The sequence below is a fragment of the Bos mutus genome, chromosome 24, assembly GCF_027580195.1.
Source record: "Bos mutus isolate GX-2022 chromosome 24, NWIPB_WYAK_1.1, whole genome shotgun sequence".
In the NCBI taxonomy this organism is placed as follows: domain Eukaryota; kingdom Metazoa; phylum Chordata; class Mammalia; order Artiodactyla; family Bovidae; genus Bos; species Bos mutus.
In genome coordinates, this window is record NC_091640.1 from 7,798,452 (window position 1) to 7,814,620 (window position 16,169).

A 16,169-nucleotide genomic window follows, 5' to 3' on the forward strand; every position below is an offset into this window, starting at 1 on the left:
GGCTATTATTGGTTTGTAACTTAAGACTGTTTCACGGGCAATTAAAATTTTACCTTTTGTTATTGAAGTATTAGATGTAAAAAGGATTTATAATTTTTAAAATATTATATAAATTTGAAACAAATATTAAACACCATTATTTATAAAATACAAGATGCTGTATAGTTATTTATAGCAAGGTACAAAGTCATAATTCAAGAATAAAGTCTCACTGAAACATCCTTAAAATTCTAAGTTGTAAATAAATATGCATTCATTACTTGAAATATAATACATAACATTCCATTAATGATGCTGCTGCTAAGTCGCTTCAGTCGTGTCCGACTGTGCGACCCCATAGACGGCGGCCCACCAGGCTCCCCCGTCCCTGGGATTCTCCAGGCAAGAACACTGGAGTGGGTTGCCATTTCCTTCTCCAATGCATGAAAGGGAAAAGTGAAAGTGAAGTCGCTCAGTCGTGTCCGACTCTTCTCGACCCCATGGTCTGCAGCCTACCAGGCTCCTCTGTCCATGGGATTTTCCAGGCAAGAGGACCTGGGTGGGGTGCCATTGCCTTCTCCATCCATTAATGATAGAAAAACAATTTATCCTCAGTGAACATTATGCAATGACCATTTCTCCTGCTGCATCTGTCAGATATTACACAATTAAGTAGACTTTGTTAATGGGTAAAAAAGAGATTTTTAAAAACTCCAGATGCATTGATGATATTCTGAAATAATAATTAAGGGCATTGGATCTAAATCCATTATATATATGTAAAAATGCTTCAGAAATGATGGAAATAATGTCATAACTAAATCACACTGTTGAATATTCTTTCTCAAATTACTATCTGATTTACCATGGAAAATGGCTTGTTTGAAACTATAAATTACTTTATCATGCAAATTGGTCTCAGAATTTTTCTAAGGTTGGTATGAAAAATGTCCCTGGTTTCAAAGATGCAAAATCTGAGGCAGAAATGACTTGTACAACCATAACTGTTTTACATTTACACATCATCTTATATGAAATTGTCATCGCACTTTCTGAGCTATAATATTATTTGCATTTTACAGATAGGAAAGTGAGAGAAAGACATTGTTTAAACCACACTATGCTTTCCCCTGATGTAGTACCACTGTGGATGACACACAAGTGAGTAGTTTAAAAAAGTGAACAAAGACAGTAATTTTCCTAACATAAATCCTACTGCTGCATACTCTAAATCAAGCCCAGAATACTCTTACAGGTATTTTCTAAGAGCGTGATTCCTATTTCTCACTGAAGAGATGACTCTCATGGCCCAGTAGGTAATAAACAAATCCTGATGACTGAGTGGTTGCTTTTCTAAGACTTTCTTAAACCACACAGAACAATCATTACTGAAGATTTCTTAGATGCTGCAAAATTTCAACTGGCCTTGACTCAAATATTACCAAGATCAAGTCTAACTCTGCAAGTTCCCTATCATTTTGAGAGCACAACTTCACAAATTCTCTCCATCCAGAAGTCTTTACCCATGGCCTTTCTTGCTGATCTCCACCTCTGTCAGTCAAGTGCATCCAGCCTTGGGCATAGCCCCCCTTCATCTTACCCTACATCAAACCAACATTTTGCATTCCATTTCTATGTGTCTTCCCTGAATGACAAGCACTAGTGCTCAGATATTATGAGACAATTAATAAATGACCATGGATTAACTGTGACTGCCGCAGGAACCAAGGTGTGTGTCCATGGAAGCTTCTGTTCAAGAAACTGAGATGTCTTCAAAGTAAGGGATTATAGGAGGATGAATGAATGAATGAGTAAATACACAAGTGGATACAATGCCTTAACCCGAATAAGTGAATATCACTCTGGGAACTTCTGGTTTCAGGAGGATCCACACTGATGATTATTCTTCACATGGTGCCCGGGAGGTGCTCATCTAAGCATTAAGCCATTTCTTCATGGAATCAAAGTGAAAATCTTCAAGACACCACATTGTACACAGGGCTGCTTTCACATTTCCCGATGCTTTTGCTTCTAGCAAAGGGATATGCTCTATTTACAGATGGCTAGTCTTCATAAGGACATTTTCATCTTTTGCCCAGTTCTCTTGGATGTTTACATATAGTTAAATATTGACAACTCCAACAGGAATAAAGAGGATGGAATAAGATGATGTTTTCAATGTCAGGTTGTCGGGGATTTAGAAATAAGACTGGTCCCAAAACGAGCATTGCTTTTCTTGCATCACGTAGATTGGGAACTTTGCATAGGTCTATCTTCATTCATCCTTCTAAGGGACTTTATTTATATTTTCCTCCCCACAGACTGCACTCATATTTACTTTGTTAAAATTTCTATAAACTGTTTCTTTTTCATCTGCTTAGGAAATTAAGGAAAATTTATTAGCTGATTCTATGTAAATTGCTTTAGCTCAGTTTTCATTGAGGATAAATTTGTTTTGAATATCTGTTATGACAATTATATACAGCCACATTTTCAACCCTAATGCATTTTTAATAACTCGCTTCAGCAGCTAGTGATTTGAATTTCAAATTTCTTTCTACCAAGAAGTAAAAAAAAGTACATACCATCTTATGGCAGTTTCATATAAAAATTGATTTATGCTGCAAGATCTCTCTCACAGTAAACATATCAAATGTCTAAATGAGATCATTAATACTCATAAGCTCTAGAATATGTATGTTCCACATAGAGTATAGCATTAATTTAAACTTGGTGCAGAAATAATTGTATCTTTAGATTATTTTTCAGACGCCCCTCACTTAGGTTGGAAACATTTCATTTGATTTTTTAATTAATTTCTATCGAACATTACAGAGTATTTTAGAGCATATCAAAATAACTGACTAATCACAAGTGTAAGGTTTTTCAGTTCAGTTCAGTCACTCAGTCATGTCTGACTCTTTGCGACCCCATGAATCGCAGCACGCCAGGCCTCCCTGTCCATCACCAACTACCAGAGTTCACTCAGACTCACGTCCATCAAGTCAGTGATGCTATCCAGCCATCTCATCCTCTGTCGTCCACTTCTCCTCCTGCCTCCAATCCCTCCCAGCATCAGGGTCTTTTCCAATGAATCAACTCTTTGCATGAGGTGGCCAAAGTACTGGAGTTTCAGCTTTAGTATTTAAACATTAACAAATTGAACAATTTGGGAAATCCATAAAGGTCTATATCTTTAGGCCATCTTGAAAATGAAGTCTATTTTTTTTTTTTCCCCAGTTCTGGTGATCTGATAATTGGACTGACCATCAATGCTTGAGGGAAAACAAAGATTTTTAAATATGCCACATGTTTTCACACAGAGACCTTTCTTCATTGACCTGACTATCGGAGGCTGTTGCTGTTGTTCAGTCTCTACGCTGTGCCCAACTCTTGGTGACCCCATGGACTGTAGGGCACCAGGTTCTTCTGTTCTCCACTGTCTCCCAGAGTTTGCTCAAATCCATGTTCCTTGAGTCGGCCATGCAATCTAACCATCTCATCCTCTGGGTTGTCTCCAATCTTTTGTCTCCCCTTTGTCTCCTCTTCAATCTTTCCCAGCATCAGGGTCTTTTCCAGTGAGTCGGTTCTTATCATCTCATGGCCAAAGTACTGGAGCTTCATCTTCAGCATCAGTTCTTCCAATGAACATTCAGAGTTAGGATGGACTGGTTTCATCTCCTTGCTGTCCAAGGGACTCTCAAGAGTCTTCTCCAGCATTAAAATTCCAGAAGACTTTAGAATTATCTCTTTAGAATTGTTACATTTTTCAGCTAGTAGTATATTTAAAGACTCTTGGTAATGACTATACATTTTATAAATAATACTGGTTAGGATTTTCATGTTTATTTTACTAGCAGTTTCTCATTTAAATGGGACTTTTCATAATATTCTAACATTCCTTGAATTAGCTGGGTTTTTTTTTTTTCAGTCCAAGTTTCCACTTTTTGGTTTGTAACTCTAGATAAATTTATAATTGAAATATCTGTGAAATATCTTGATGTCGCCCTAAGGTTGGAACTAAGGTCAGTGTCTTTTAGAGAAAATGGTTTATTTTATACTGATAAGGGGCTTCCCTGATAGCTTAGTTGGTAAAGAATCTGCCTGCAATGCAGAAGACCCCAGTTCAATTTCTGGGTCAGGAAGATCAGGTGGAGAAGGGATTGGCTGCCCACTCCAGTATTCTTGGGCTCCCCTATGGCTCAGCTGGTGAAGAATCCTCCTGTAATGCAGGAGACCTGTGTTTGATCCCTGGGTTGGGAAGATCCCCTGGAGAAGGGAACAGCTACCCACTCCAGTATTCTGGCCTGGAGAATCCCATGGTCTGTATAGTCCATGGGGTCGCAAAGAGTCAGACACAACTGAGTGACTTTCACTTTCACTTCACTTCAAGGCTTTTCTCATCTTCATAAGAATTCTGTTCAGTTGATCTCTTGGGTAGTTTCACTATAATCTGGCTGCACTTCCAACTGTTTAATAGTAGATACCTGTCATGTCCGACTCTTTGTGACCCTATGGACTGTAGCCTACCACGTTCCTCTGTCCATGGGATTTTCCAGGCAATAGTCCTGGAGTGGATTGCCGTTTCCTTCTCCAATATACCATATATAAATACCTCAAAATCTAACATGTGAACAATGACCTCTTCTTCACCCTGTCTCTGTGAACAGCACGGCCACCCATCCCTCATCCAGTTCCTGAAAGACATCAAGTCTCACTCCTCTCTCTTCTATTTCCCTGACATCCGATCAGTCACTAAATGTTTTTTCTTATTGCAGGTGCTTTACAGTGTTGTGTTAGCTCCTCCTGTGCAATGATGTGAATCAGGTATATGTAGATGTGTGCCCATCCCTCGTGGACCCCTCTCTGCTCCCCAGCCCTGCCCCTGGGTCACCCCGAGTGCGGCGCAGAGCTCCCTGTGTTGTGCGGCAGGTCCCCACTCTGTTTCACACGTGGCGGTGCATGCATGTCAGTGCCACTCTCCCAGTTCATCCCACCCTCCCCACCCTCTGATTTACATGCCCGTTGTCTACATTTGCATCTCTATTCCTGCCCTGGAAACAAGTTCATCTGTACCATTTTCTAGATTGCACAGATATGTACTAATATACGATATTTGTTTCTCTTTCTGACTTACTTCATCCTGTATGAGAGACACTAGGTCCATCCACATCTCCAGTAAGTCTTCCTAATTCTCCTTGACTGTACCTGGAAAATATCACCAAAATCTATCTCCTCTCCATTCACTTCACTTTTCTCCATTCAGGAGCATGTTGTCTATTTTGGGGAAATGACAATATTACAGCATTTAATTACATTGTTTCTCTGTGTATCTTCTATTAGCCTATCCATTTGACGTGATGTCACACAAACTTGTTTTTTTCTAAATACATATTTGATGATACGAAAAACCATTTAAAACCCTTCACAACTGCTCTGTTGCTTAAAGGACAAAGGTTAAAGTCACATGGAAGGCGTTTATGACCCCTCACTGACCCCATCCACGTCCTTCGAGCTTACCATCCATCCTCCTCTCAAGCTTTGCCAACACTAGATAGATTCCTCAGATTGTCTTCAACTCACCACACAGTGTGACTTATCAGTATGTTTATTCACCTTTTCTCCCATATAATGCATTCCTCTCCATTATTTTGCTTTGTTAAAAACAGAGCAATCTAAAGAAGCTCCTTGGAAAGTCCTGTCCTCCAGAGGTGACAGCTGTTCCCTTGTACTTTTATTACATTTCATCGTATTTCATTATAGTTAGCTATTTGTAACCTTACTTTCTCAGATTGTAAAAACTTTAGACAATAATGATAATAACTCAACATTTTCTGACTGCTCTAGCCTCAAGGAGTTCACAGGTAGTATCTTATTTATGGCTCAGCACTCATGGAGAAGGAGGGCAACTCTCCCTCCTGGGAAAAGAAGAGCATCTTATCTTCATCTTCTGAACTGCAGTGTCTACTTTGTCACTGGACATTGTTGTCTCACAGAACAATGTGTCTTGCTGTTGCTGCTCAGTCACTAAGTCGTGTCTGCCTCTTTGTGACAACAAGGACTGTAGCATGCCAGGCTGCCCTGTCTTTCACCGTCTCCCAGAGTTTGCTCAAATTCATGCCCATTGAGTCAGTGATGCTATCTGACCATCTCATTTTCTGCTGCCCGCTTCTATTGCCTTCAATCTTTCCCAACATCAGGGTCTTTTCCAATGAGTCAGCTCCTTCCATCAGGTGGCCAAAATATTTTACATATCTTATTAAAAGAGCACTTTATTTGTTATACTGAATTGGGTTTGATCATCACTTCCCAACATTCAGGGCAAGCCTCTTTTCTTTTGTAGCAGAATGGAAATTACTTTTATAGGCAAGATGCATCTGTACGTTCCTTATCTCATCCAATGAAAGCAACTATTTACATGGAAACTTTTTACTTTAACTTGAGCAACATCAGAGTTGCCTAAAGGGGATATAATTTTGATGGGTAGGTACAACTTTATCGTGTGTGAGTGATAAAGAATGGCAGTATTGAATAATAGAAGAGATGATCAATGAGACTTTAAATAATGCTAGCTGTATATTAAGAAAAAAAAAGAAGTAAAAATCAGTGTTATGGAGCTAGTTAAGACTGTAGGAAGAAGAAGAGAAGTAGTGAGGTTGACACAAATATTTTGGTTTGGATGCCTAAGAGACATTTCAAATTTAACATATACAAAGTGCAAAGCTTGTGATTTTTTTTTTTTACTCTAAGCCTATAATAAGATAGCCAGTCAAGCATTAGTCAAAACTTGCTAAAACAGTATTAAAATAAGAGAAGAGACCATTTATATATTTTCCTGAATACACCCTTTAAGATTTCTTATTACTGATGAATCATGACGAAATTGTTCTTCCATATCAAAACTGGTCTAACTTCATGGTATTACTTTGCAATCACCAAAGAAAAAATAAGATGAAATTTCTGAAAGGAAATTTAAATCACTAGGAAACAGAATTAGGCTTTCGAATGCTGTGAAGGATAAGTTGTAATAATAGAAAACTTTAATCTTCATAACACAGCCACCAGAAAAGTAAATTTTAGCTGTCACATACACTGAATCTAGTTATTAATGTGCGTTAGGAAGCTCCAAGCTACAGTCAGTGATATCTGTTTAGTTATTTATTAGAAGATGAACCATTCCTATTCTCACTGTGCTCCACAGGGTCTTTCGTGACTCAATTTTCACAGACTGGAGAAAGCTCACATACATAAATTGTGTTTGTTTTAAAAGCGTTAGTGATAATTTTCTAACATTAATTTTTATTTAACCCATTTATGTCTACAGTCATTTTCTTCTTTTTTTGTTAAAATGAAATCTTTCCGGTTCTGTTCAAGACCAAACCCTATCATTATACAAAGGAAACATCTAATCATCACATCTTTGGTCTACTAGATCATTCCTACTGGCATACAGGGATATTAAATACGTTTCATATTTTAAAAACATCTGTTACACACAGGCTCAATTTTACCGCAAAACATCTTGAAAATAATTGCCTGGGTCGCTGTCTGTTTCTTCCCCCTCAATCTCATGTAAGCTACTCCAAGTGAAATTAGTCCCATATTTCATTGAAAAAATTCTTGGCAAAGCCATTGAAGACCATGTTAAAAATCCACCAGTCCCTCTTCTGTCACCTTTCTCAATCTCTACAAGACACAGATGAACATTCGTTCAGAATTTTTTTAAAGTGTATGTTCAAATGTTTTTGGCACAGTTTTCTCTTAGTTTCCAATGGTCTACCCTTCAAGTTATTCTTCTGCGCTTACTGCCTGCTGTTCTCAGCTTTCTCTCCTGGACCCTCCACCTCTGCTAATCCTTTAAGTGTTGGAATGTTAATTATCTCCTTTTCCTTCATTTTCTCCTAATGACATTTTATCCAGTGCTCCAGAGTAAAGTACTATCAACATGCCAATGACAGTCAAATGAATAACTTTAACAGTGACATTTCTCCCACCCAAGCCCACATCTGTTTATCTAACTGATTACTTGACATATTAGTTTGAATACCTAATAAACATTTCAGATTTAATACATGCTAAGTGAAATCTTCTGATGTGTACTCAAAGGCTGCTCTTCTGTCTTCCTCATCGTCATAAAACGTACCATTCCTCATCTCTGTTGCTCAAGTACATGAGTCTAACCCTTCTTTTACACACTACATTTAATCCATAAGTACTTCCAGTCTGTTTTCACAAACTATACCCAAAAATTGTCCTTTAACCTCCAACTTCAATACTATCAAATTCATTGAAATTACCATCATATCTAGTCTAGATGAATAATGGCCAATATTTGCTAAATTAACCATATGATATCTTTGTCTAGTTTTGGATTTCAGTTTTGGTTTTATCAGTCTGATAAACTGAGTTTGAAAGGGTTTCCTCTTTATATTTTCCTTAAGAATTTATGTGGATTCTTTTTTCACTTTAAATATGTTATAGTATTAACAAGTGAAATGATATGGAGATCAAGTTTTTTTGGTAGGAATATTATTGAACTATAAGTTAAAAGTTTTTATTAGATCTTGAACTACTGAATAAGCCTGGGTGGTTTGTGTCTTTCGAGGAGTTTGTCTATTTCATTTAATTTGTCAAAAATTTTAAATCACATTTGCTCACAATATACTCTTATTATCCTTTTAATATTTGTAGAATTTGTAGTGGATAACCCCTCTACTCATCCCAGTCTTTGATTTTTTAAAATGTTTTTTTCTTGATAAATTTGGTTAACAGTTTATCAAGTAAATTTCTTTCTTTCTTTCTTTTTTTTTTTTAAGAAGCAGCTATGGACTTTCCTTCTTTTTTAAGGAAGCAGCTATAAAATTTCCTTATTATTACTTTGGTTTCTATTTCATTGATATTTTCTCCTCCATTTATTGTTTCTTTGTAATGTAGGAACTTACAGATATACATTTCCCTGTAATTACTCATGTAGTTCTATATTCCACACATGTTGATACTTGTATTTTATGATTTTTGAGTTTAGAATATTTGCTAATAGCCTCTGTGACTACTGCATTTCCTTTTTGATTATTACCCCTTGGAATATGTTAATTCCCAAATAATTAGAGATTACTTGATAACACCAACTTCTAATTTAAATTATTTATGGTCAGAGAACACACTCTTTATGACTTCAACTCTTTTCAATTTATTAAGACTTACTCATATTGAATTAAACTTATCTGCATATGTGTGTCTTTTTACTGGAATACAAACTCTTTCAGGGTACGTGTATCTCAGTATCCCCAGTGAAGAGCCCAGTGCAAGGTATAAATCAGATACCTTATCTCACTCTAAACTATTAACCCTAATAAGTGATTACAATACTGGAATATTGCCATTTGTCAAGTAGAAGACGGCGGAGTATGAGGATTCTAGATGCACTGGCTAGAGAGTGGGTAGCCAGGATACATCAATGACCAGCAGGCAAGTATTCTAACCAGAATCCAAAGAACATATACTATGCTCAGTCTTTGAAAATTTTACTCAAAAACTAAATGTCACAGACTTACCTGGCAGTTTCTTACTAAGTCAGGTTTAAAACTATTGCCACGATCTTTATCATCATACAAAATATCAACATGACTTCAGGCTACAAGTATCTTTTCCTCTAAAAATAGACATGTAATATAACGATTTTAAAATCCATGTACTCAAGAGAAAACCAAACTCCCATAAGCTTATAAGTGCTTTGGCAGGAACTTAAACTTGGATTCTCCAGTTGTAAATGTGTATTAATATATAGAATACCTCATAGAGAGTTAAAGAAGTTCACATTTTAAGCCTTATGATACAGGTTCAAGTCTAATACAAATGACTGCCAGCTATTTGTGTAATATAATTGGTTAGCACATGATTGCTGAGTAACCTATTTTTAATAGATTTTACTTTTTAGAGCAGTTTTATGTTCACTGCAATACTGAGCAGAAATTACAGAGATTTCCCTTTTACTGCCCACACCCATGTACACGTGGGCTTCCCAGGTGATGCAGGGGTAAAAAATCCATCTGTCAATGCGGGAGACACAAGAGATATGGGTTCAACCCCTGGGTCAGGAAGATCCCCTGGAGGAGTGCATGGCAACCCACTCCAGCATTCTTGTCTGGAGAGGACCATGGACAAAGGAGCCTGGAGGGCTACAGTCCACGAGGTCGCAAGAGTCAGATATGACTGAGCGCACACACACACACAGACAGCCTCTCCCATTAGTAACATCCGCACCAGATGGCACATTTGTTATAACTCATGAATGAATCTACTTTAATACAACATAATCACTGAAAGTTCATATTTTAGAGCAAGGTTCACTCTTGGTGTTGTGTATTTTATGGCTTTGGATAAATGTATAATGGCATACATTCACCGTTATAATAAAAGGGCAGTTTCACTCTACGTAAAACCTTTGTTGTTCAGTTGCTAAGCTGTGCCCAACTTTTGTGACCCCAAGGACTGTAGCAAGCCAGGGCTTCCCTGTCCTTCACAAAAAATCCTTGGTGCTATGCTTATGTAGCCCTGTCACCCTCCACATCCCTGGAACACACTCTATTTTTTAATAAAAGAAGAAATTAGAACTATATATCACATAAAATAAATTCCACAGACTCATTACCTTATTCAGGGTAACTTATTCCATGTTGCCGCATGAAGGAATTACAGTCTTTCCTGAGCTTATGCGGGCATTCTGTCAAAAGGCAACGCTGCTCCACAGTTCTGCATCCTGATCGTGAATCCTCCACCCTACTATCAAATACCTAACTCGTTTTGACATTATCACCAGAGATAACTTTCAGCAGTACATTCAGCATCATTCTATGGTGATTTCTTACATATTTTTAACTTTCAACTCATACTCACATATTTTTAGGAAATTGATATTTGACTCATAGGATTTATGCCACATCTCTGCATATCAGCATGCACAATGATCACTTTCTTGTTAAGCTGTAAACAGCAAGTGCTTTGTACATTAACAGTGTCATTAACACTGCTCACACCAGCCTCAAAAGTTTTATCTCCTCAACATTGCCCACAGTTAAAATCAAAGTAACAAATGCACAATTAACCTGAACAGAGGGAAACTGCCTACTCAGCACCTTGGGAAATGATCTGGTTGAGTTATGAGGCATCTCATTTTGCAAAGTAGCAATAAAAACGAGCCTTTCATTTTGCAGAGGTAACACTGGCATTTACAGTAGATGATTAAAATAAAGGAGAAAAATAACTTTTGCATTTTATCAGCACAGGGACATTTTATCCTAGCCATGCATTATGGCCTCTGCAGATTTTATCTATCAAAAGAAATGTCTCCACAGTTGTTGCCAAGGGTCCAGTTATTCCCCAGAGATTCTAGAGACCGTGACTTACCTTATGAAAGTTCCTGAAATATGCTGCCTTCTCATCGGGAAATTTTTCTAGCCTTCTGGGTCCTTTACTAGATGCCTTCTTGAAAACCAACCAGCATCGTCTGAAAATCTGAAAGGAAATAAAGGAATCTTATTCTCTCTCTTTTTACATGCATTTAGTAGCATCAGAGGTTTATCTATTCAGCTAAGCCAGTGGGAATAAATTGTTTTAAATGCACTTATTTTACAGAGAGAAAAAATTGGGATCATAGGCATGTTATTCTTTCAAATATCAGCAAAACTTAAAAAGAATATTAAATATAAAGTTGTATGTGAAAAAATTTTTTGTTGTGAGATTTTCAGTGCACTGGTTCCAATCCTCTTCAGTCTAATTAAATCATCTGGGTATCAACACCATATAAAATTATTACCATTCTAGTGACACACAATTCTGTTTTCCATGATAATAAAGTAACAATTTACTAACTTAAGTACTTTTATAATGCTCAATTTCCTATCTTTGGAGAGACATCACGTTTAAAAATTAACTTATCTTGTACTATTAATTTTTAAAAAACCTAAATGCTCATATATTACTTTGAAAATGAAAGAGAAATGTTTGTTATAATGGATACATCTGTTTCATCCTTTTATACTTTCATAGCAACTAGTATTAATTAAATTCTTATTGGTGGAACAAACATTTTAAAATAAATTTTAAATAAATTTAAAAATTTAGACACATTTAATCCTCATATTCGGGAGAAGGCAATGGCACCCCACTCCAGTACTGTTGCCTGGAAAATCCCATGGATGGAGGAGCCTGGTAGGCTGCAGTCCATGGGGTCGCTAAGAGTCAGACACGACTGAGCGACTTCACTTTCACTTTCTACTTTCATGCATTGGAGAAGGAAATGGCAACCCACTCCAGTGTTCTTGCCAGGAGAATCTCATGGACGGAGAAGCCTGGTAGGCTGCAGTCCATGGGGTCGCACAGAGTCGGACATGACTGAAGCAACTTAGCAACAGAAGCAGCAATCCTCATATTCACTATATGAGGTTGCCAGTACTTTAGGATAAAGATAATTAAAAAGTATCAGGATTTGAACATACATCTGTCTGTACAAACATCTCTTCAGCTTTAGTTAAACAAAAAAATAGGGCTATGTATTACACAAACACAGGCCCTTCTCTCTGGACTTCCTCCTGACTTACAGGACTGATTCTTAGACTATTAAGTCATGCCCACCTTATCACCCTCCCTCCACAGGCATGTTTAAGGCAAAGTAATTAAAAGAGTCTCCTTTTCAACAATGGAAGAGGTCCAGAAATACAAATTTCCTATTTCAAAGTTTTATAGAAATGCATATTTTTGCAGGAGTTAATATTCTCCATTGCTGGAAAATCAGATCACTCTATTTCTTTTCTATTTCTTTATTTAAACTGCAAAGTGGCTATGCATGTGCAGGTTAAGTAGCTTCAGTTGCGTTTGACTCTTTGCAACCCTATGGACTGTAGCCCTCCAGGCTCCTCTGTCCATGGGATTTTCCAGGCAAGAATATTGGGGTGGGTTGCCATGCCCTTCTCCAGGAGATCTGCCCGACCCAGGGATTGAACTGGCATCTCTTAGGTCTCCTATATTGGCAAGCAGGTTCTTCACCACTAGCACCATCTGGGAACTAATACAGGCCAGATACTGTAATTCCTCTGGAGTGTGCATTGTTTGTTTTCACTAGAAAACAGTCTTTACCCTGTTCAAAGGCACTCAGAACAGTCACATGAAGACCCTTTCATCATAAAAGCAGAATAAATAGAATAACGATTCAAATACACAATTTCACTTTATTCTTGCCAACTTTTCCGGCTCCTTCCTGGTGGCTCTGCAAAGCGAGTGAAGGGCAGCCCTGGACTTCCAGCACATCTGACCACATCTCTTCTCCACCTGGTGGAGATGTGTCTCCTCCCATCACAAGTCTCCTAAACCCTCACTGGAAACAAAGAGTTAGGCTTTCAGAGCTCCAGCTGTTCTTTCTACATGCTTGTGCTTCACAAGCAAAGTTCTAGTTATTTATTTGCGGACTCCTTATTAATCTCCATCCCAAAGTAAAACATTAAAAGATGTAATATAAATGTTGATAGTAATATGATGTCAGCATATGGTTTGTTGGATTCCTCAGCCCAATGTGATGGCTTGGAGGTGGGACCCCAACGGGGGTAATTAGGATTAGAAGAGATCTTGAGGGTGGGGCCCTCAGGATGGGATTAGTGTCTTTATGGTTTATGTCCTTATGTAAAGAATCTGCCTGCAGGATACCACCTGCAGGGCAGGAGACTCAAGTTGGATACCTGGATCTGAAAGATTCCCTAGATAAGGAAATGGCAGCCCACTCCAGTATTCTTGCCTAGAAAATCCCATGGACAGAGGAGTCTGGCAGGCTACAGTCCATGGAGTTTCAAAGAGTAGGACATGACTGAGCAACAAGACCATCACCATCAAGACAAGACATCAGAGGGCATGCTCTCTCTCCATGCCTCCCAGAGAGGTCACGTGGGCATGTGGTGAGATGGTGGCTGTGAGCAAGCCAGGAAGAGGGCTCTCCCTAGAACCTTACCACACTGGCCCTTGATCTTGGACTTCTAGCCCCCAGAACTGTGAAAAAAATAAATGTTTGTTGTTTATGTCACTCAGTCTTCGGTATTGCATTATGGCAGCTCACAATGATTAAGACAGATACTTCTCCAGATTTTGTTTTATTGGCAGAGTAGCAGTCATAGTAGTATTGTGAAAGTGAAAAAGAGTTACATGAATCTGAGTAGAAATTTGAGAGATTGGAGGTATGTAAATAAACATATCATTTGCAAAGTGGGACATATATAGATTATCAGTATTTATCTCTTGATTATTTTTAGTGGATTGGGAATTCTAGTTGAGGTAGAAAGATCCTGTTTGAATGGAACTGAGACGTGAAACTCTGGTAATACAGTTTCTATTCTTTCCTACAGAAGAATTATTTCCCCTGTACCCTATGCACTTTATTGCTCAGAAACCATCAGTTCAGTTCAGTTCAGTTCAGTTCAGAAGCTCAGTCATGTCCGACTCTTTTCGACCCCATGAATCACAGCATGCCAGGCCTCCCTGTCCATCACCAACTCCCGGAGTTCACTCAGACTCACGTCCATTGAGTCAGTGATGCCATCCAGCCATCTCATCCTCTGTCGTCCCCTTTTCCTCCTGCCCCCAATTCCTCCCAGCATCAGGGTCTTTTCCAATGAGTCAACTCTTTGCATGAGGTGGCCAAAGTACTGGAGTTTCAGATTTAGTATCATTCCTTCCAAACAACTCCCAGGGCTGATCTCCTTCAGAATGGACTGGTTGGATCTCCTTGCAGTCCAAGGGACTCTCAAGAGTCTTCTCCAACACCACAATTCAAAAGCATCAATTCTTCAGCGCTCAGCCTTCTTCACAGTCCAGCTCTCACATCCATACATGACCACAGGAAAAACCATAGCCTTGACTAGACAGACCTTTGTTGGCAAAGTAATGTCTCTGCTTTTGAATATGCTATCTAGGTTGGTCATAACTTTCCTTTCAAGGAGTAAGCGTCTTTTAATTTCATGGCTGCAGTCACCATCTGCAGTGATTTTGGAGCCCCCAAAAAATAAAGTCTGACACTGATTCCACTGTTTCCCCAACTATTTCCCACGAAGTGATGGGACCGGATGCCATGATCTTTGTTTTCTGAATGTTGAGCTTTAAGCCAACTTTTTCACTCTCCACTTTCACTTTCATCAAGAGGCTTTTGAGTTCCTCTTCACTTTCTGCCATAAGGGTGGTGTCATCTGCATATCTGAGGTTATTGATATTTCTCCCAGCAATCTTGATTCCAGCTTGTGCTTCTTCCAGTCCAGCGTTTCTCATGCGCAGCCGGGAGGACCAACCCTACGCCCAAGGAGCTGTGGCTGCATGGGCACAGGAGGGCCTAGAGAAGCTATCCCATGTTGAAGGTCAGGAAAGGCGGCAGTGAGGAGATACTGCTCGTCCAAGGTAAGGAGCAGTGGCTGTGCTTTGCTGGAGCAGCCGTGAAGAGACACCCCCCGCCCAAGGTAAGAGAAACCCAGTAAGATGGTAGGTATTACAAGAGGGCATCAGAGGGCAGACACACTGAAACCATACTCACAGAAAACTAGTCAATCTAATCACACTAGGACCACAGCCTTGTCTAACTCAATGAAACTAAGCCATGCCCGTGGGGCCACCCAAGATGGGAGGGTCATGGTGGAGAAATCTGACAGAATGTGGTCCACTGGAGAAGGGAATGGCAAACCACTTCAGTATTCTTGCCTTGAGAACCCCATGAACAGTATGAAAAGGCAAAATGATAGAATACTGAAAGAGGAACTCCCCAGGTCAGTAGGTATCCAATATGCTACTGGAGATCAGTGGAGAAATAACTCCAGAAAGAATGAAGGGATGGAGCCAAAGCAAAAAGAATACCCAGCTATGGATGTGACTGGTGACAGAAGCAAGGTCTGATGCTGTAAAGAGCAATATTGCATAGGAACCTGGAATGTCAGGTCCATGAATCAAGGCAAATTGGAAGTGGTCAAACAAGAGATGGCAAGAGTGAATGTCGACATTCTAGGAATCAGTGAACTGAAATGGACTGGAATGGGTGAATTTAACTCAGATGACCATTCTGTCTACTACTGCAGGCAGGAATCCCTCAGAAGAAATGGAGTAGCCATCATGGTCAACAAAAGAGTCTGAAATGCAGTACTTGGATGCAATCTCAAAAACGACAGAAT

At 38.9% G+C, this 16,169-nt stretch overlaps 1 protein-coding gene across 1 annotated transcript in view; it reads right to left on the reverse strand.

Annotated features, from left to right (window-relative positions):
- DOK6 (docking protein 6) overlaps positions 1–16,169 on the reverse strand; it is a 414,927-nt gene that overhangs the window by 261,974 nt on the left and 136,784 nt on the right. The window contains exon 2 of the mRNA XM_070361670.1: positions 11,386–11,493. Coding sequence (XP_070217771.1) covers positions 11,386–11,493 — 108 coding nt within the window. The remainder of the gene's footprint in view (positions 1–11,385; positions 11,494–16,169) is intronic.